This window comes from Xiphophorus hellerii, chromosome 14 (assembly GCF_003331165.1).
Source record: "Xiphophorus hellerii strain 12219 chromosome 14, Xiphophorus_hellerii-4.1, whole genome shotgun sequence".
Taxonomy (NCBI): domain Eukaryota; kingdom Metazoa; phylum Chordata; class Actinopteri; order Cyprinodontiformes; family Poeciliidae; genus Xiphophorus; species Xiphophorus hellerii.
The window spans coordinates 8616133-8638054 of NC_045685.1; the positions used below are offsets into that span (position 1 = coordinate 8616133).

At 40.4% G+C, this 21922-nt stretch overlaps 2 protein-coding genes and 2 non-coding genes across 4 annotated transcripts in view; all 4 read left to right on the plus strand.

Annotated features, from left to right (window-relative positions):
- The first annotated feature begins 2765 nt into the window (after positions 1-2765).
- rps4x (ribosomal protein S4 X-linked) lies at positions 2766-7949 on the plus strand. The gene is made up of 7 exons (XM_032584046.1): positions 2766-2878; positions 3441-3518; positions 3760-3940; positions 5617-5714; positions 6381-6552; positions 6646-6803; positions 7787-7949. The coding sequence occupies exons 1-7, from the start codon at positions 2876-2878 to the stop codon at positions 7886-7888; spliced, it is 792 nt and encodes a 263-aa protein (XP_032439937.1). The 5' UTR covers positions 2766-2875; the 3' UTR covers positions 7889-7949.
- Positions 4034-4111, plus strand: LOC116733533 (small nucleolar RNA SNORD61). Its single transcript, XR_004342056.1, has one exon. It is a non-coding gene; the product is annotated as a small nucleolar RNA SNORD61 (small nucleolar RNA).
- On the plus strand, positions 6987-7059 carry LOC116733531 (small nucleolar RNA SNORD61). Its single transcript, XR_004342055.1, has one exon. It is a non-coding gene; the product is annotated as a small nucleolar RNA SNORD61 (small nucleolar RNA).
- Positions 7950-19170: 11221 nt separating the features above from the next.
- nhsl2 (NHS-like 2) overlaps positions 19171-21922 on the plus strand; it is a 124409-nt gene continuing 121657 nt past the window's right edge. Inside the window, exon 1 of the mRNA XM_032582265.1 lies at positions 19171-19812. Coding sequence (XP_032438156.1) covers positions 19524-19812 — 289 coding nt within the window. The 5' untranslated portion in view covers positions 19171-19523. The remainder of the gene's footprint in view (positions 19813-21922) is intronic.

Consider the following 21922-nt stretch of genomic DNA (forward strand, 5'->3'; position numbering starts at 1 on the left):
TAAAGAAATTCACCCCTCAGTGAGACACAATAACCCAAACAGGGACTTTTTCCAACTTAAACATTGCTTTCAGTACTTCAAAACTGGAATTTTACAAGAAATTGACTTAATTTGTGTTTCTTTTCCTCCTCTTATACCTCGTGGAAAGACACAGCATTACACAAAGCTGACTTTGAGGAATCGACTTAGACGTTTTTGGCTTAGTTTAGCACCAGCTCCACTACTTCCAAGGTCTGTGAACCGTTTGATTTTGCGTGTGGAACCTTTGAGCTTCAGCTGAAATTCAAGTAGACCGAGCTAAAAAAACTCAAGAAACACATTTTTAAAATGACCAAGCAAGTCTTAGTGCATCTTAGGGCTTTCCGCTAAAGATGTTCTAGTTGTTAACGAGAACTGGTGTTCAGCCTGTTCTTAACTGGTTCTGTGTAAGGATTGTTTTTCTTTTCCACCAAATCAGAGGTCCCTATTACGTCATTATAAATGTCTAATCCAATTATCAATAGATCCTCCCCACTTTATCCTGCGTTTTTGTGAAGGACTATGTTGTGATAGGGTGGAAACGCAGACAGGAACTTATGGTGAACATGGTGGAGGTTTAATAATAAAAACAGAAATCTTACACAAGGATAACAGGACATGACAGAGTAACAAAAGGATCCACAAAGGACAGCTGCACAAAAAGCAGAACACAAGAATAACCAAGAAACCGAACACCAAGGCATTACCTAACATGGCAACACTTTTCTTTAAAGCATTGATGAACACGGAAATTAACTGAAAACAGTAATAACAATAATAAAGAACCCAGAGGTGATCAAAACACTAATGAAAACCAAAACCCAGGGATGGAACCAAGGATTCTTCCTATGATTAAGACAACTTAATCACTCTGCTCTGTTTGCCAAGTTTAAAAAATTAGTTAAAAACAGATTTGGTTGCAGCAAAGTCTGCTTTTAGTTAAAGTCACTGGATATACGTAGACCTGCTTACTGTCAATTAAATCTATCTATCTATCTATCTATCTATCTATCTATCTATCTATCTATCTATCTATCTATCTATCTATCTATCTATCTATCTATCTATCTATCTATCTATCTATCTATCTATCTATCTATCTATCTATCTATCTATCTATCTATCTATCTATCTATCTATCTATCTATCTATCTATCTATCTATCCAATCTTCTACTGCTCACGGTTCACAGCACCACACTGCCATCTGGTGGATTGTGTTGGGAAGTGCAAAGGCTTTGTAAAATGGTAACATTTCACGCTGGTTATGATCCACTCAGAATAACTTCACACTTTACTAATTTACTATGTTGTTCTTCTCGAGTCTTTTCTAGACCCTGTTTCCTATTCAAATCAGTCAAAATCTACCTTGACGGGTATTAGAAGTGTTGATAAGTTTCAGTAAAACTGCCGTGTTGACTTTTGGATCTTGGTTGTTCTCCGACAAACAAAAGATGTGAAATTATTCCCTAGTCTAGAGGAAATTTGTCTTCAAATAAAAGTAAAAATAAAAATAAAACCACAAGAATAGATCCAGATTGGTCAGTTGCATGTTTTCTCTTTGGTTGCGGAACTACATACTGCCCTTTAGTGGAGAGTTAACAAAATAAATCTCATCGTTTAAGTTTAAAATGTAAAATTATTAGGTTCCTCGGTCCATTTTTGGATACTTTTAAACGTAAATACATAAGTTTAATGTGAACTCACTCACAAAAATTCTATCAAGGGGAAAGTCCAAAGATAAAACCTGCAAAGACAGGGAGGAAGGAGAAAAATGGGAAAAGGAAGGTAGGACAATATGAGAGTATGAAGAAAAGAGAACAGAGGGAAGGCAAAAAGGAGGTAATGTAATAAAGGAAAGCAAAAGAAACTAGATCAATTTTCATACTTTCCCAGAATGTGCAGGAAACCTGCAACGTTTGCTAAGTTGGACAATATTCAGTGTTTTATACCCTTTGGGCATTTCTTAGGAACACATTTCTCTGCTCTGCATTCCTTTTCCCTATCTGAGCCTATAAAACATTTTAATATATGTATATATATTTTAGAAAAAACACGTGTTTACGTTTCCAAAACAATGAAACCGATGAAAAAGTAGGTCACTAGATATTGAAGTATAATCATCCTCACAGGGGGGATTTGATTCAGGCGTGAATCCAGAGCAGGTTCATTCACCGCCTCTTTGGGAGCAGAGCTGCGTTCAGAGAAGGAGTTGGCATGTGTTCATTAGCTGGAGTCATTTGGCAGAGGCCAAAGCAGTCCCACCAGAGGTTTTATACATGTAAACAGGACTAAAATGAGTCACAAACATTTCCTGTATCTCATGATAACCGAGAGTTGCTGTCAAGCACAGCTACATCTCTGCGTGCAAATCAATAGTTTATGCAATCATGCAGATTTAATCAGAACGGAACATTTCTAACAACAAAACGCCCAAACAAATGAACAAAAAACATTCACTCTCACTAGAAATGACTAAGTGAAAAGAGTCTTGCATTTAGGAAACTCGCTTTGATGGGGAAAGCTAACAGATATACAAAACCACCTGACCACACAATCACAAAATAATTAAGCGTAATGCAGAAATATCTATAACTGTTGTTTTTTTTAATGAAATTGATTTATTAATGACAAATTTAAACATTTATCTGCTAACATGCTCCAAAACTAATGCTTTAATGGCACATTTAGGTAGCTGTTTTATTAAATATGTACTTTTGTAGGTAGAAAGTGACTTCCTAAGCTAAAATGGATTTTGGCTTTCGACTTTCGACATTAAGGTCCCTCCCAGTCTGCCGTCGGCGGCGATATCATACACTAGCGGAAGTGAGGAGGTCCTTTTCCCCGCAGACTCCAACATGGTGAGCTGTCTTTCTTCATGATTCTGCTGTGTGATAATCTCTAAACATCCGCTTCTCTGTTCACCTTATTAAACGAATACATGTTCTAGTGTAAAATAACACATATTAACTAACGGCAGATTTGTAAATTGTGAGGCAGCGGCGGGATTTTTAGTCTTAAACGGTGGTTTGAAAAGCCACTTGCAACCCGCTACTTCTTAGCTTAGCATAATGGAGGAAAGAGGTATGCTGCTGTTATGTACAAGAGTTTCCCCACAAATTACGCCTTATATTAAAATATTCATTTTAAAATTCAACACTTCATATGTATGGTGTGTCCTTTAAAATGATTTAATGAACGTATTGGTAACGTTAGCATAGTTAGGCCGCTTTTGGTTGTACCAACCCGCATTCATTTCAGCGGCACGGCTACACAGCAAGCTAACGCGGCCGGGCTAATGTAGTCTCAATTAGCGTGCTGTCAGAACGTGCTTTTGCACATTGACGATTAATATATCATTATAAACTTGTTCAGAAGGGTGAATTCTCAGTCTCTTGACCGGCTCTGTCGTCTCTCCTCCAGGCAAGAGGACCGAAGAAGCACCTCAAGCGCGTCGCAGCGCCGAAGCATTGGATGCTGGACAAGCTCACCGGAGTCTTTGTAAGTAAACTCTCTGTTATTTCTTATAAAAATCGCGGCTGGATGAAATGTTATCAACTCAACTGAATGAAACTGATTGGATGTGTGTGTTTGACATGTTAATTCATTGCTCAGTTGCTGTGGAAGCGTTACAAAACAGACGGATCTCTTTAGCAAGCAGAAGTTCTTTGTATCTGTATTGTTTGAAAGTAACACATCTAGTCATCTTAACATCTCTCTCTCTCTCTGTTTCTCCTTCCAGGCTCCTCGTCCCTCCACCGGTCCCCACAAGCTGAGGGAGTGCCTGCCTCTCATCATCTTCCTGAGGAACCGCCTGAAGTACGCGCTGACGGGCGACGAAGTGAAGAAGATCTGCATGCAGAGGTTCATCAAGATCGACGGCAAAGTCCGCACTGATATCACCTACCCTGCTGGATTCATGGGTGAGTTTAGAGAGACTTGGTTTTTTCTTTTCTCCACGTTGTGGTCGCGTTCGGACGTTAAACCATCGGGCCGGGGATGTAGTTATTTCGGGAGCGGTGATGAATATGTGGTTTTGATCAGCAGTGAGCTGAAAACTCTACAACCCAGATCCTCTAAGAAGTTCTGAGCTCCAATTAAAATGTTTGGTTTTCAAATATATTTTAGATGCAAGCTGGTCAGTTAGCTTAAAGTGTAATTATTGAGGTGTCGATTTTGATGCTTTGTTTATGCCGGCTTCTTTTTAACTGGTAATTTTGAGGGTGGTAGATGTAGACATGTCCCGTAAAAGTCCACTTAATTTTTGACAAATGTCAAAAATTATGAGAATTATCTGTTTGATTTTTTTCTTTAAAGAACTCTCCTTTTATTACCATTAGATTTTTAAGTAAGATGAATTAAAACCGGTGCAAAGGAAATGGATACGTTTTCTTCTGTGGGAAGTTGTTTGTGGAAAATAACACTAGAAAGAGTATAAAGTGTCCAGAAATAATAAAAAAAAAAAAAACGTTATTGGATCCGAGTTAATAGCCAACATGGAAGGTCTGAAGAGCCACTTGTGGAAGTAATTTAGCAAATATTTTTAAATTCAAGTGAGTTAAAAATTTGACTTTTTATTTTTCACTGAGTACAGCTGTGAACTTAAAAACACTCCCTCTTTTTCAGCCTGTCAATGAGGTTAGCCCTTACAGAAAATAAGCACTGAACTCATTTAGCAGGCCAGACTTGGATGACATCTGTACTGATTTTAGTTTCCAGTAAAAATCTGATCAGTCAGTTCATCTCGGATGCAGAGTGAATTATATGCTTTGTTTTTTGACATCTGCTTCATCCAGATTAAAGTAGATCTGATTATTGACATCCAAAGCTGTCTTTGTTGTTAGATGTTTGAGTAATTTAGGAGTGATGTGAGTCTTTGCTTTATGGTGTCTTGATTTATTATATTATTAAACACATGTTGGAAGATTAACTAACCAGTCAACTAGAGATTTAATTTGGTGACGTTTTTCTCATTTGGTTTTGATTTAAACCAAACAATCTCAACACTTTATCTTCTATAATATACCAAAGCTATAAATGTATAGATTTTGTGGTCTATTAAAAAAAAACAAACTGAAGGTGCATCAATGCCTTTAATGCAAGTTTCTTTAAGTTTTCTGTAAGGTGAGGGCCATTTTTAGAAACTATTTGGGATAATCTTTTATTTTAAAGTACACATCTGCTACTTATCAGGTAACCTGCTGCTTATTTATTTGGTCTTACTTGTTGAGCTCCAGTGGAACAAAATATTTTTTTTGCTAAAAGCGGACGTGGCAGCAGGGAATAACTTGATAAAGTCATCGCCACACACACCTGCTCGTTAACATGGTGGCTAGTTTCAGACGCTAATTGAACAAAGTTGTCCCTGCTCATTTTTAGTTAAGGTTCCTGAGATTCTTTGTCAGCTGTGGACAAAATTAAAACATCCCTCCTCATTTCTTCACTGCATATCTGCGTTATATTGAGGCAGCAGTGTTTTAACTAAAATCCCACACCAAGCACTCGGTCACTCTCTCTGTAGTTGGTGGTTGTTTATGACTTCTTGTTGGCTGATCGACGGAATCGTGTGAAATCAAACAATGTTTTCTGATTCCTTCAGATGTTATCAGCATCGAGAAGACCGGTGAGCACTTCCGTCTGATATATGATGTGAAGGGACGTTTCACCGTCCACCGCATCACCGCCGAGGAGGCCAAGGTGAGAGCCGAACCTCAAAAATCAGAATATTATTTTATTTTTTCACCAATTCACTCCTTGAGTTTCCATAGTTTAGAGTGATGTCTATGAATTTGGGTTAAATCTATGGTGAAATATGAGGGTCAGGCAAAGATATTCTTTTTTTTATTTTGAAGAGCATAAACTCATGTTACGAGAATACTCGTAGTCATATGACAGTAAAGTCAAAATAATACAAAAAATAGTCATATTACCAGATTGAAGGGAATATTAGGAGAATTGAGGAGACGTCTAATACAATAACACAACTTTTTTTTCTAATTTAAGCAACTTTTTTCTCAAATGTAAGACTATATCCTGGTAAAATTCTGTCTATATTCTGTTATTATGACCATGTTCTCGTAATTAAAATAAATGTCCTAACATAATACGTCTACATAATATGCCATTGTACAACTCTTTTTATTTATATATATATAGCCATTTATTTGTCTTAGAAAAGAAAGCAGAGAAGAAAAAAAAAACTTCTTTATTTCGAAGCTATATTGCCCAGCTCTAGGCATGACAAGTATTGACTAGTTTGTTATAAAATGCCTGAAACTCCTAATGTTTCTGGTTTTCGATTATATAAAAACAGCAGAAATGTCTCTGCTTAACGCTGCTGTGGATCGTCTCTTCTCTCTGCAGTACAAGCTGTGCAAGGTGAAGAAAATCCTCATCGGCACCAAAGGAATCCCCCACCTGGTGACCCACGACGCCCGCACCATCCGCTACCCTGACCCCCTCATTAAGGTCAACGACACAGTCCGCATCGACCTGGAAACCGGCAAGATCACAGATTTTATCAAGTTTGACACTGGTAGGTGTGACTCTTAACTCAAACGCCACTGTCCCCTCTCTTAACGTCGTTTTATTGACTTTAACCCGGTTCCTTCTGCTCTCCTGTCTCCAGGTAACCTGTGCATGGTGACCGGTGGCGCTAACTTGGGGCGTATTGGTGTCATCACCAACAGGGAGCGTCACCCCGGCTCCTTCGACGTGGTGCACGTCAAGGACACCACAGGCAACAGCTTTGCTACCAGGCTCTCCAATATCTTTGTCATTGGCAAGGTGAGCAAATTCAGACTTGGACCGTCATCATCACTGTCCTCGTTTTGTGTTGGGATGTAAAATAAGCAGGTTAATTAAATCACCTGAAAGCAACAAGCTTTCTCATGTCTTTGACTTCCAAATTGGGTTAAATGACTTTCTGGATTCTTGTTCAGGTGACTTTTGGAGACACGTCATTTTGGAGCAATGATGATCATTAGTGGTTTTGATCAGCAGTGAAAAAATCTTACCAATTCCTCTAAGAAGTTCTGAGCTCCATGACCCACACAGCTGTTTATACACTTTATATCAAACAGGTTGTCAATGCATCCTTAGAGTCTTACTTTCAATTATCTAAAATAATGGTCTTAAAATGTTACAGTCTATGGATAATATGTAAGTTGGTCTTAAATACGTTAATCACAGTTCTTAAATTTTGTCGTGAAAGGACAATTTAATCTCATATAGTCTATGTAGCTTATTTTTCTTCAGTTGCACATAGACATCTTCATTATGTTCTGAGACTAGTTGGTTAAGGCTACCCCTAGTAAACCCTTGCTAGCTACCTAGCTGTCTGCCATTCAAGTGTAAAACATTTCCACTTTGCTGGATGACGTTCATCTTTGCTACTGGCTCTTCTGGTGCCAACCCATGCGGTCCATTGTGTGAAAAGCTTGGCACTACAATATAAAATATTTAATGTTCCTTTGTACATATACTGTGATACAGGTCTTAAATTTTATTCATGGTGGTCTTAAGAAGCCTTAAATTTGAATTTATGAAACCTGTCGAATCTCTTGTCAAATATATTGCTAATATTTGCATACTGCAAATCTATAAACACCATAGCAAAGTTCCAGATAGTGAATTGGTGAAAATATGTGGATAAAATAATTTGAAACAAGATGATAAAATGATTTGGTATGCACTTAATGTGTTTCTTTTTTATTATGAATCCATTTTACCAATCTAAATGGTTGTGATCTTACCTCTTCTGGTTCCAGGGCAACAAGGCCTGGGTGTCTGTGCCCAGAGGAAAGGGAATCCGTCTGACCATTGCCGAGGAGAGAGACAAGAGGCTGGCTGCCAAACAAGGCAGCAGCTAAACTGGCCCCTAAACAGACAGCCTGACCCTGGTTTTCAAATAAAATCTTATTTACAAAAGAATTATTGTTTTTGTGGCACTTTACTTTACATAAGGTAAATGTATTCATATAGTGTACATAGTATTCTTAACTACTTGATGTCTCAAATATTAAATGTATGGCAAAGTATGAGTGATTAAGCCTGAAATATTTCACTCATTAATGAATCTTTGTGCCTTTCACTTTCTAAAATGACAATATGCTACATTGGTGGAGATCTTTTCTCTTTGTCATGACTTGGTCACACTTTTAAAAAGATATATAGTACATATTTTTCTAAAAGTTGCATATAATTTTTAATCACAGACAAAAATCCTTGTCTGATTTTTTTCCATACAAGCTGCTGATCATATGTACCTAGTAGTGTCTAGCTAGTGTTAATTACACTACCAAATGATATTTTATTCTCTTTCTGCATTTCCTCAGCTCACAACCGCTACCAGATCACATCCTGAATTTATCCTACTAAAACAAGTTGAGCACAGAAGAATTGGCTTGAATGTTTGGCAGATGCAGACAACTGATGGCGGTGGAAATAGTTTCTCCTGTAGATTCTAAACACCCACGTCCAATTATGTTATGTGTAGATGTTAGTATTGTGTTCCAAATATTGAAGAACCATATGGCATCTGTGCCTGCCATCAGGACACAGGTATTGGCCTCTTAAAGCACCAGCTTGTGTTCGTTGTCTCTGGTAACTTGTGAGCTAACCTACCACTGTGACTGCTACCAAACTCCAGGGCTTGTTATAATCCACAAAGTGGTTCTGTCCATTGTTGGTATTATTTAGCTCCCATACTTTATCATCCCTCTATCATTAGTAATCCTCTGCTTTCCTGTGAATCAGAGTTGGATGTGGCCTGTTTCCAGTTGAGCACATCGCCCACCAGCCACCGCAGCAAACGCTCATGCTTGCTCGCTGCTGCTTTGTGCATTTAACACAACTTGTTTTATTACTGGCCCTGGAATAGATGTCTAAAATTAACTGTGGACAGAATGCACTTTTGGTTAACAATCGTGTCGGGCATCTCGGATTCCTTTGTAAATTAATAGCACTAAAGAGGAAGTGCTTGTCACTTTTATTAGAATCTCCTGCTGTTCTTTCTTCAGCTGTAAATTTTATTTGACTTAATTTGGAGCAAGGGATCCACGCTTCCTTAAAGTCTTGTATTCATGCATCTAAAATTAGGTCCTTAAATCTTAAAGGTCTTAAATGTTGTATAGCTTCAATGTAGTATTTTTTTTTTTCACAAGACTTTTCTGTCAGGCAAAAGTTTGAGTTGCTTGCAGACATCTTTGTTGTGTTCTGTGACTTGAGACAGATGAGGCTATAGCTGAGCAGCTGCTAAAGTAGCCTTGCTAGTTGGCTAGCCAGCATTTTTTGTGTCTAGTTGGGGCAAGTGTAACTTTATTGACGACGTTTGTCTTTGACACTGGCTCATTCTTTGCCAACCCATGCAATGCTACATTCATTCTATGGAAAAAAAGCCTGGCACCACTGCTGTATAACTATGATTTTCTTCTGTCAATTTCTGTCATAATACAGGTATTAAATTTCATTCACAATTGTCTTATAAAGCCTTAAATTTGAGTTGGTTAAAACTGAAGAAACCCTGGTAGAAACTAATCCGATGACATGGCCACTGCAAAGCTCGGACATTTTCAGCTCTATTAAACATTTCTCAGTTTGACATTAAGTTGAGTAGTTTAAATTTCTAGTTAAATTATTACTACTCTTGCAGTATTGCTACATTATATAATTATTTTTTAAAAGGCTGTATTGGCACTAGTAGCTTTTATTCATTAGTAGCTGGACAGGTAGAAGTAAATGGCCTGGGAATTGAAATGGGGACAATTGTGTTGACTGTATCCTGTATATGGTGGACCTTCTCTACCACTGAGCTATGTGGCGTCCTACGTCTTATTGCCATTTTTTTTGAGTATGTGAGAGTGATGGAGATATTCACAAAGTCAAAAGGCCAGAGAAGTATAAGTATAATATGGGTTATTGGCCGAAGCAGCAATATTGATATTGGATGTTGACGTAGGAGCAGATTTTCAAATTTGTTTGAAAATCTGCTCAGTATGGACGGATCCTAAGCACTGGTATAGTCTGCTTATGCCTTGGGGTTGATCTGCTTCCATCTACAAAAAAGAAGCACATTCTGTCACCTTCTATGCTTCCTTCCTTATTCCTGCCCAGCCTCTCCCTGGCATATTTTACTTTATCCCTACATCTTATGCTCCGATTCCCTTTCCCATCCCTCACTGTCTCTGCGTCCTGACTTCAGTACCCGTCCATATGGTGACCGCTGGGTTGCAGCATGCTCAAGCGCTCCGGAAACCTGGCTTGGCAAACATCACCACAGTGTGTGTGTGTGTGATGTTGCTTACACATTCACTTGCCAGGGTGTGTATTAGTGCAGTCCAAAGAGCTTGAGATGAGCATGACACGTCTAACTCTGTGACTTTCATTTGCTGCCCTGCCTTTCCAACCTGACAACCTGACAACAATCACAGCAGGAACCTGCGACTGTTCTGAAGGCCGTGGCTCCGTCTCTCCACACCGTCTGCGTTCAGACAGCTCGAGTAGTTCAGTAATCCATCTTTGCAGACAAATGTAATTTGTAGTCTGGATAAATGCGAATCCATCTTCATGCTGGAGTTTGTGCTGAAGCACATAGCAGGGTGACAACCTCCTAGCTAACAGGATCACATTTATATAAACGTAGCCACGATTAAACAAAGCATCCTAACAATTCCATTGGAAATAACTCTAAAACTGAAACAAACCAAAAAATTAGACCACTTCCAGGGGTTGGTATTTTGTAACCAATCAAAAGTGGTGGCTTTGCCACTACAGACCAGCCGTTATAAACGGATAATCTCAGTCAGGCAACACATGCGCAGAGGCTCCCTCTTTGAAGAGGTGAAACATGAAGCTAACCAGAAGCATGCTTTGCTCTCCTCTGGTTCTGTCCGGTCTGCCTTTGTGAGCATGGCAACAATCACATTTGATTCACATGGAGGCTTTGAAGCGCTTCTGGCTGAATGCGAGAAAAGGCAACAGGACTATGAGCAGCGGAGGAAATGCACAGAAAAACATCCAGTTAGAGAATTGGGAACAACAAGGCAGGAAGACTTTGTAGGCACAAGAATTCCGACAGAGAAATGCATCCAGGCAGGTGTTTAACCAAGTGTATAACCCAGTCCATTAGACTTGTTCAAGATCAGGTCACAGAAGCAACTGGGACCTAGAGGATAATCTAAAGCTCCTTCACCCCAACTACACTGGAGAAGAGGAGCTATATAGTTCCTCCAGTGCACAGGTGTGACACTGCAGTTCTCTGCAACCTTTAGATGCATTTCAGCAACAACACACCTGAATCCCATAATTAAGTCAATAGGAGGGCTCTGTAGAGCTTGAGTGCATGAAAAGGTGATTCAGTCAATTGATTTGCTTTCTTTGGACTTGAGACAGCCAAACGTTGCAGGACAATGACCCTCAAAGACTGGAGTCTGACATCCCTGCTTGAATGAGCTAAGGGTCTGTCCTGGGACCCGTTCCCACAGGGATGTGCCTGAAAAGCCCCCAAAGGGAGACCTATTTTTGCCAAATCACCCCAACCAAGGCCTTTCAGTCCTAAACCCAGTCAGCCTGCACAGGGCACTAATTTCAGCCTTCAGTGTTTGAGTTGAGTTTGATCTTGATTCCTCTTTTTATTAAAGGTGAACTAGTAGATTGAGGTCTTGCTTTTTTCCTCAGTCTCAGGAGCTTCTTGCCTTTACCACACCAAAGGAGCACCTACATTACTGATGGGGTCTCAGTTTGTCGGCACCTTTCCTGCTCCAGCCTCTACTCCCATAGAAGACATAAAAGACTCTTGAACTCCTCACTTAAAGCCGGGTGGAGGTTTACTGGACGTCTTGACTTGGGGGAAGGCACCTGACTTCAATTGTCCCACAGGAGGTGACTCAGAAACTCGTTAAAGGCCTCGGCAAACCTTTGAGTCCTTGAAGACTTGGCACTTAGACCTTGCGGACAGGCATTCCTACCATTTGGACTGTTTGGCGGAGAACGCTCCAGGGCGTCGCGTCAGACGATCGTTTTTGTACCTGTTCTATTCGGAAGCGTCAAAGTTCTTAACACTAGCCATGGCTTGAATCTGGTAATCTGTCAAGTAATGTATATAAAAGGCACTGACTGACACCCATTGCGTGCCCCTTCCGATGTACGTTCGCTGTTGATATGTACAGTCAGTGGCTGCAGAGTGGGAGTTATGAGTTAGGCCTTAGAGCTGACGTCTTTTTTTAGAACACGGATGCAATTATTTAATATAACAAAAAATTAGCCAACAAATCTTAATCTATTAAATATTTATCATGTTGGGTAATATGTTACAGCTCATAATATTGCAGGAACTGAATGGCTTCATGGTGGTGTAGTTTGAAATCGGTCTTGCTGCAACATCATCAAAGCTGATTTATTCTTTACCAACATTTTCACACAAAACAAACTTTTCATGTGAAGTCTTTCTCCATCTCGGAGATGTGAGGGGTGAGATTGCTGTGTGATGTTTGTGGTCAAGACGACTGGGAGGAACAAGTTAAAATAAGAACTTTTCGCATCAGTTAAACCAATGTCTGAAATTAGTTTTCACACTTTTAGGAAGTTGAAAAAGTTTATTCTCACTTACTGGTTCCAGTCTGTTCATCTAACTGGGAAAAGGCCTTGGGTAACAGATGGTAACAGACGGTATACACCATAGCCTGCCAAGTCGTTTTTGAACATTCTTTGCTGCTTCCTAGATGCTTCTGTGTAATACACCGCCTGACAAGTTGGAAGTGTTTATTTTTACAAACTGGTTCCATGCTGGTTCTGCCTTCTATTCAAGCGCCGAGGGTTGTCGTGTCTACACCCGCGTAAACAATCTGACATTCGCTATCAAAACCGAAGGGAACTCCTCTCGACCGCCAGAACTAATTCCAGAGCAGCACCAGCTCTTTGTGGCCACAGTCAGGAGCTTCTTAACATTATTGGCCCGAGTTGCGTTCATCATAACCCAAGAGACCATTTTAACTGGGTGGAGGTTTACTGGACGTTTAAATAGCAGATCTTCAGGTGTTAAATAATCTCTGGTCTGCTAGTGGTGCCTGTTATGAACGTCAGCTGAGCTAACTACTAGACGCTGACATACACAGCGCATTACTCATGTTGCAACCACAAACCTCAATGTGTTTTATTGGGATTTTGTGGGACAGGCCAACACAAAGTAGTGCATAATTGAAAAGTGGAAGGAAAAGATACATGATGTGTAGAACCACCTTTTACTACACTTCCAGCTGCAGATCTTTTGCGCTATGTCTCTATCGACTTTCCACACTGAGACACATTTGTGGCCATTCTCCTTTTTAAAATAGCTCAAGCTCAGCCAGACTGAACTTGAGTTTCAAGTCTTGCCAGAGATTGTCAACTGGATTTAGGTCGAGACGGGATAATTTAATATAAACCATTCCACTGTAGCTCTGGATGTGTGTTTAGGGTTGTTGTCGTCCTGTAAGACAAACCTTCACACCAGACTCCAGTCTTTTGAAGTTTTCCTCAAGGACTGCCGTGAATTTAGCTCCATCCATCTTCCCATGAAGTCTGACCATTTCCCCAATGACCAATTAGTGCTTGAAATAGGTACCAGACCCCTGTGACCCCTCAAAGGGTAAATGGATGATTGCTTTAAAACTTATAGTTGTCCTCATCTATTGTCAATTTGGTCTTTTTTTGGCCATAATTGGGTGTGAGGCTTGAGCTGAAAATACTTATTGAACTAATTTATCTCTCCATATTTAAACAAGTTGCCATCATAGGCGACATTCACTCAATGATTTATGACCCGCATGTGCTGAAAAAGAATGCCAACGTCACACCACAGCGCATTGTTTACTGAAGTAATAATGGATGGAGTCATTTGTGGAACGATTTTAGCGTTTATTTAGCAATGGGAGCCGACAGTACTGTCACAAAATCACAAGATGAAGGAAGCTAATAAGAAGAAAGCACAACTTGACTGCGATTTCTGTAGGGAAGTCTGTTTGGATGTTTAATCAGAGCTAAGAGTTGGGGGATTGTGATGTGTTTCAGTGACACAGACTTCTTTCATAAGTTCATAATTACAATGTTCAGCCATTGTTTATGTCCTGATTTACCGTATCTGGTATTTTCTGGCGCAGAATTATGACGCATGTCTCACACCAATCACATAAAAGCCACATAAAATGCGACATGACCGTTCGGACTTCAGATGCTTTGAAAGCTATTGGATATCTAAACTAGTTCCACTTTATTGAAGTGGCACAGATCAAATTTTTTGGGGGGTGAAAAGATCGGAATTGTGCCATTTTAGACTGAGCAAAAAAAAGAAAAACAATGAAAAAAAAGTGGATTTCGATGTAGCCAGAGTAATCAGAAGGAATTAATCTTTCCAAAGATGTCATAAAGGCTTTTGTCTAAAAACCTGAAGAGACGCCTACGGCTTTGAATGAGTGTCTGCTGGAATAACAAATGGTTTGAAGCAAGAGCCCAGTGACTCTTTAAGAGACTCCTGCTAGAAGGATACAGGCATCAAAGTCCGGCAGAGAAAAAAAATAAATAGAGGAGAATAGGAGCACAGTAGTGGTAGTAAGTTTGTGTTACGGCTAAACGTGGGCTGGACTCCTGAAACAATGAAGTCAGTCATCAGGGGAGCCGGTGGAGGTGAAGGGCGGAGGAAAGGGGGGACTGGGTACGGACAGCTGTTTCTAATCAGTTGCTTCCATGTGATTGACGGTCTACCTAACTGTTGGCTGATTGGGACAATTGTCAGGAAAAGTGTACGATTAAAAGCAGGCTTCTGCTTTAATTTTCATCGCTAACCACCGACTAGGTCATAGATTGATTTGGTGACACAGCAGCAAGCTGGCATACTAACTGACTAAGTGTTCGGCTGTGCAACCGTGCTCAAACGATGGTCCGAGGACCGTGATGTTTGGATGATGTAACCCAGCCACTCCCTTCTGCCGCTCCACGCTTCCTCCAATCCTTACGAACTCTCGCTGTTGCAAAAACTCACTCGTAACCCTTTGTCCTTCCCCCACCGTCTCCCAGAAGTTTCTCATGTTGATGTTCTCTCTACTGCTTCAATAAAAAGCCAGCTTACGTTAAAATTCCTCCACATTCCATTGCCGCACCGCCCTCCACATGACAGAGTCAGACTAGCATGAACAAAAACACTAGGTAGGCCAAGTTCATGTCTGGGAGGGATCGCCAACGGGGTCCCGCGGGGAGTTGCTCCGAGGACCAGATGTGCTTTTAGCCGGGGGGAAAGGAGCAGGGGTACGTTCAAGAGCCTTCGGATGGAGGATTGCTTTTTTTGCTTTGTTTTGTTTTCACTGGGTGGAGAGGAGAATGGAGAAAGGGATGGTGAAATAAACTGGAAGAAAATGGCTCAAAATGACACAATGGGATTAAGGAAAATAATTTAGCCTTTCAGATTTGATTTTCTTTTTTTTTTGCCCCCATTTAACAGCAGTTAAATATTGAGTGAATTGGGCGACACAGAGGAATCCTGCAAACTTCACAAAAAACAAGCCTAAATTTAAGCAAACAGTTTGGAGAAAAATCGGTAAGACAGCTTCTTAAGTAGGGATACCTTGGGATGTATTTTAAAGCAACACCTCAACCAACCTGCTTCATTCTGTGACATCAGCAACCCAGATATCAGGGAGAGAGTTGTGGACCTCTACAGGTCTGTTTACTCCTGCGGTGCAATTTCCTGTTGCCCGAAGCTGCAAAGTTTGTTTCCTTAATGGACAATATTATGTTAAATCGACTTTTTTGAGCTTTACATCGTGTCATAATCCTTCATCAAAAACATAAGTGAAGTGCTACCTTGATTCTTTCATGCATGTTTGCGAAATTCTTTAATCTCCATGGCAACCACTCAGCTGTGTAAAATACCTTATGTGGACCTAGCGCTGCAGTTTCTGAGCTATCCCATAACAGAGCAGCCCTCTGCCATGACTTCCCCGTTACGCTCCTTCAGACTAGCCAGCAGCAATTAGCAAACACCTGGTGGAACTGCACATCTGTTGAACTCATTATACGAGCTACTACTCAGTGCAACGCAGTAAAAACACTGTTAAAGGGTTAATAGAGAAGGATGTGTGATGACTTTCTGAAGGCAGAGTTTCAGGAAGCTCAGGAGTTTTTAAAGAGACAACGGCCCAATTTCAAGGAATTAAATCGGTAAGTAACATTTCTTTCAAGTTGTATTTGATAAATACAGCATTTTTGTAACAACTGAAGGTAACATGGTTACTTGATTGTGTTGTAAAATGGCACTATATGCCTGGAAAATACATAGGGCAGGCCCTGTAAAAATCTCAGTTCTGTATTCGGTAGGAATGGATCAAAATTACAGCAAACTGTCGTGAGAAGCTTTTTAAAAGTTACCCAAAACATTTGTAGTTAGTCGTACCATTTGAATTCAATTGTACAGAATATTAAAAATATTTATGCAAACTTTTGAATTTGAATAAAATGCAAGATGAATACCCCTCTTTCTTTTTTCATGCATTTTTAGAAAAAACAAATAATTTTTGGTAAAAAAAACAGGAAAGATTTAGTCTGATTCAAAGTCAGCTGCTCAATGTGCTAATGGTGGAGAAACAACTTAGCGTTACAGGAAAACCGTTTACCCGCCGTCGTTGGCGGCTATGCTAACTAGCCTTAGCATTCACGGCGGACTCTACTGTCGGAAACTAGCTGTAGTGTAGCAGAGAGCAAGGAGGAGCTTGATTGACAGTGCTAAGACCCTCCTCTTGGCTCTGATTGGTTGTTTTTGACCAGGCATGGCACACTTGTGCAGATGGCAGTAAGCACCACAGCGAGGAGGCAAGAGGAGCTCGATTTTTTCCGTAGAGTATTTGCCTCACGATATACTGTCGTTACATGGGGACAGTTTTAACATAAAACATATTGTTTATAAAAGCTACGCACTGCAGCTTTTAAAAGGGTGAGGTGAGGTCAAATGACAGCTGTCGGATTTCCTGCAGAAAATACGCTCGCTCTCGAGGGCCACGTCATGAACGAGACTCTCCCAACCGCTCGTGTGCCGTCTCATTTTTGCTCAGCTGAGCTCCTGTTATCGCTTTGTGGGGAGGAAGAAGAATCCTCTGTGGGCAGCTGGTAATGTGGGTTAACCACTCGGAGCTGGCTGACAGCAGAGTGTTTTCAAAGGCGAAGGGGGCGGCAGGAAGAGCCAAACACCCTCCCCTCCCTCCTTCTAACGAGGAGCTTGTGACTGTGCGATGTGATGTGTCTGATAAGCTCCGTGGACATCGCAAACTGGGGTCAAAATCACATGAAACTAATGTAAACAGAAGCATGGCGGCTGATGGCTGGTTGGAGTGAGACTCGAAATTATAATATTGTTAGCTAATTTTAAAAAAAAGTGACTAAACGATATAGTTTATTCTCTTCTTAATGACATTTCACAATTACTCAGGAACACTTTGGTAGGACTGGGTTATGCCTTGAGAACTGCATGCTACAGATTTAGCGCGGTGTATCAAACATGCTATCAAGAAAGCGACATGTTCAGTGCAGTAAGTTATTTAATTCATTCTATTGGAAAAAGTCCGGTGCTTTTATTTCACTGACATTCGTGTTGATTTAGGTAATTACGGCCTCCAGCCGATGAACTCGGTTTCTAAGTAAATTACACTGCAAAAACACAAAATCTTACCAAGTACTTTTGGTCAAGTTTCTAGTGCAAATATCTGGATATACTTGCGATAAGACAAAATTAACTTACAAGTAACTTTTTAGCGAGACGCAGGAGCTTGTTTTAAGTCACTAATTCCTTAATATTGTTGAAAAAGTACAAGTTTCACTAGCAGATTATTCCACTTATAACTAGTACTACTCTCTACCTCCAGCATCTTTTTCCAACTCATTTCTTCCTTCCACTCAACTTTCCGTCAATATAATTGAATACAGTATTCAGTTGGCAGCCAGCTTCTACAGCAATGATCTTTTGTGTGCTGGCCTAAGGCAGAGGGTAACTAAGCTGCTGCTTAGGATTCAGTTGCCTCCCATAAATGCTTGAATTTTAACTTCCATCCATCCATCCATCCATTTTCTTACGCCCTTGTCCCTAGTGGGGTCGGGAGGTGTTGGTGTCTATCTCCAGCTAACGTTCCGGGCGAGAGGCGGGTTCACCCTGGACAGGTCGCCAGTCTGTCGCAGGGCAAGAATTGTAACATATTTAAGTAAATTTCTATATTGTTTATTGCGAACATTAGCATTAAATTAGTTCCGTCAGCTTTCACGTTGATGAAAGATTCTTACTTGTTGAAAATTTAAACCTAAGATTGAAAGGGATTGGGAAGTTTACTTTGTAAAAGTGAAAAAAAAAAAAAAAAAATCCTCATTGTTTGATTGTTTTGTGTTGCCATAGTTACACTCTGATGCTATGAATTTAATCTTTGTGTGTGAGCTTTGGCTTCTGCCCAAACAGCTCTTACCAATTAGTAACCAGTAACATGTGAAGCACTGCTGGTTCTGATGACGTTCTTTAACAGGAAGTTGGGCCCCGAAATCTGATTCTGCCCAGGGCACCACACAATCTTTTGCCGGCCCTGCTTACTGTCCTTTTTTTTTTACACGCTGAGTTCTGATGGAAAGTTGAATTCTTTCAGCATGTATCACATGATTTTTTTTCTTGTTTCTTATGGAGTTATGTAAGCCCAATGAAAGTGTGAGGAGCAGCACCTCCAGCGTTTTACCCGAGCTGCTCCGTCCATCCACCCATCCCGTCCTCATCCATCCTCCTCTCTCCACCTCTTTCGCCTCCTCAGCTCTCTTCATCTCTCCCCCCCTTCTCTGGGAAACTGTTGCGCTCTGAGTAAAGACGGCCTTAACTAGATCTGATCGCTGGATGGGCGCCTTCAAAATAAAAGCACGCATGAAACACAGGCTAAAAATGCCAAAGGGAACTGGGGAGCGCTCGGAAGCGTTGCTAAAAGTGCGCATGTTTTCAAAACATATTAAAGGGGAAATCATTACGTCTACATATTGAAACCGATGAATAGGTCGTTATAAAGTTCTAACATCTAAATTTCGAGAAATTATTTGACTTCACGGTAAGGAAATGTAAGGTTTTAGCTTAAATCTTTTGTAGTTAAGGATTTATTTTTCTTTACACATCGAAATATACATTTTAAATTTCCAAAGGCCCATTTTTAAACACTGATTTTGAAGTTTGAGCCGGATGTCTTTCATCTTAGATTCTGTCCAACATTCCGAGCAGCAGCTGAGACTCTCCTCCACATACACACACACGCACATTTACAAATCTGACTCCTAGTCCAAAACAATGAGTGCGCACGACGCACAGCCTGCTCCAAACCTCTCCAACAAATGCGGACTTTTCCCTCCAGGGCCGTCCGTAGCATGCGTCTCAAGGAGAAGGACCACGGGAGTATAACTTGACAATTATCGGAGTTTTTGTTTGTCCTTCTTCTCCCCTTTTATGAGTGTGTATGACTCTGTGGAGAAACTATGCCGTTCTGCAAGCGCACCATTCTCCCCAAAGATGTGTGCAAGGCCGACGGCGGCGGCGGCGGGAGGCTGCGGGCGGAGGTGTTCGGGGAGCTGGCGGACGTATGCGGCACGTCCCTGTGCTCGGTGCTGCGGCAGCTCTCGGATCTGTCCCGGCACTCGGTGAGCATCCTGGAGGAGCTGGAAGGGGAGCTGGTGTCCGTGTGCCGCCGCTCCGGCGCGCTGGAGGGCAGACTGGTCCTGTTGCAGAGGCACGTCGCCGAGCTGCTCAGCAAGCCCCCGCCAAGAGGTAAGAGAAAATGAAAAGAAGAAGAAGAAAATAAATAAATATCAAAGTGCAAGAGGTCAAGAAAAAACAAAACAAAACTCACCTGGAGTAAGTGTGCGGGCTCCCAGCTGCTTGGTTGTCACGCTCAAAGCCATGCTTGAGTTTGGTGTCATTTTTGCAAGTTTCTATTCAGCCTCCGCACATCCTCAAAAAGTGGTAAAAACTATCATATTCATGTATGTAAATGTACGACATATTAAATTCATTCAAAATAAATGAGTTGAGCTTAAATACAATTCAATTTGGTTGTGGCAGGACTATTTAATCTCATACATTGTTTGTAGTCTTATTTTTTTTTCTCACAGGACTTTACATTTATGCCAAAATTTGAAGCTTACGCAAATATTTACCGTGTTCCGTTACTAGAAACCAGCTGCTATACTCTTGCTAGCGAGCTAGCTTTAGCCTCGCTAGCTCGGGAAAAGCTAGTTAGCTTTTTTACGTCCATCATGGTTAATTGCAAATTTATTGCCATTTGGCTGGACAATGTTCATTTTAGCTAAAATGCTCACTTCTGTTGACAACCCATTTGATATTTTTATTTGCAATTTCCTTTTTGTCCATTGTTGTTGTGATACCAGTCTTAAATTCTATTAATAATAGTCTTAAAAAGTCTTATAGTTGAGTGGTGAAACCCTGTTGTTAAAGAAAAGAAGTTGTACTTTTGTGTTCAGTTGCTTTTAAATTTCTATTAAAAACGGAAACAGGATATTGATCAAAATCTCACATGAATATTGAGTTTATGTGACGTTAAAGGAGGCAGAGTTAATCCAATTAGAGATTAGAGAAAAAATCTACATGGGTCAAAATCTGCATGCAAGCTCCTTCTTTCTTATGAGTGCACATGACTTTTACTCATGAACTTGCTGGTTTCCAGGATGCTCCTGAATGCAGCACGTGGGTGTGGAGAGAAAAATGTGACCTTGTGAGCTGAAGTGCAGGGATGTTTTGCGTGCTTTTGTCGTTTTTGTTACCTTACCTGTCACACGTGTCCGTCTGGCTTCCCTCCCGGTCTGGTGTAATGTTTTATTTAGTTTTTATGTTTTCATTCCAAAGCTCTGCCGATGTCATAGCCCAGCTGTAGTATTACAAATGAGTCATCTACAGACTCAGCTTACAGCGACTCATAAAAGTGATTTCATTTGCATGTTTGTAAGATGCATGTGTGAAGTTTCTCATGAAGCATACCAGTGTTCTTTAAATCTGAGTTTTTTGTGTCCTTTTCTGAAAGCCTCAGAAAACAGCACAGCGGGACTGGATACCTTGCAGTGTCAGAAGCAGATTTGCTCTTCAAAAGATATAAACCAGGATATTTCAATTGTTTTACAGTTGATTTTGATGACAATCTTGCATCAGGTTTAGGCAGCAAGAGAAATAATAGTAATAATAGTAAAATCTGCAATAATACTCCTACAATTTTGAGACGTAAAGCACTAATTGTAGCTAAATTAGTGCACAATTTCAGCATGTTCCTTCTGTGCGCATGTAATTGTGTGATTGCACTTTCTTACTTGTCTAATTTATTAGGCACACCTTGCTAGTACAGGGTTGGACCCAACGTTTGCCTTCAGAACTGGTTTAAATCTTGGCAGTGTTGATTTAACGAGGCGGGCAAAAACAATTCCAAGAGATTTTAGCTCATGTTGACAGGACAGCATCACACAGTTTCAATTGTTTGTATAACTGATAAAGTTTATGTTGTCATGATTGCTCTGACTTTATCTCAAAGTATCACTCAGAAACTGAAAAGAGTTAATACTGACTGTAGACAGAGCAACCTTTTACCTAAAGTATGGCGCACTGACTGATAGAAAAAATGCTAACATTTTTAAATTTCTGCCTACCTGCTCACCAGGCTAGGATGTTCAAACTCAAAAGTCAAGCGATGTCAGTTCTTAAACGATGGGAAATAATTTATTTATTTCCTCGTCCTCCAGCTCTCCTTCACATGACCCCGAAATCACCATCTCTGTGATAAAACATAGTGATGGCAGCATGATTTATTATTATTATTATTATTATTTTTCATATTAATGTGTTAGAATGATTCAGTGCTTCTCTCCTTTACAAT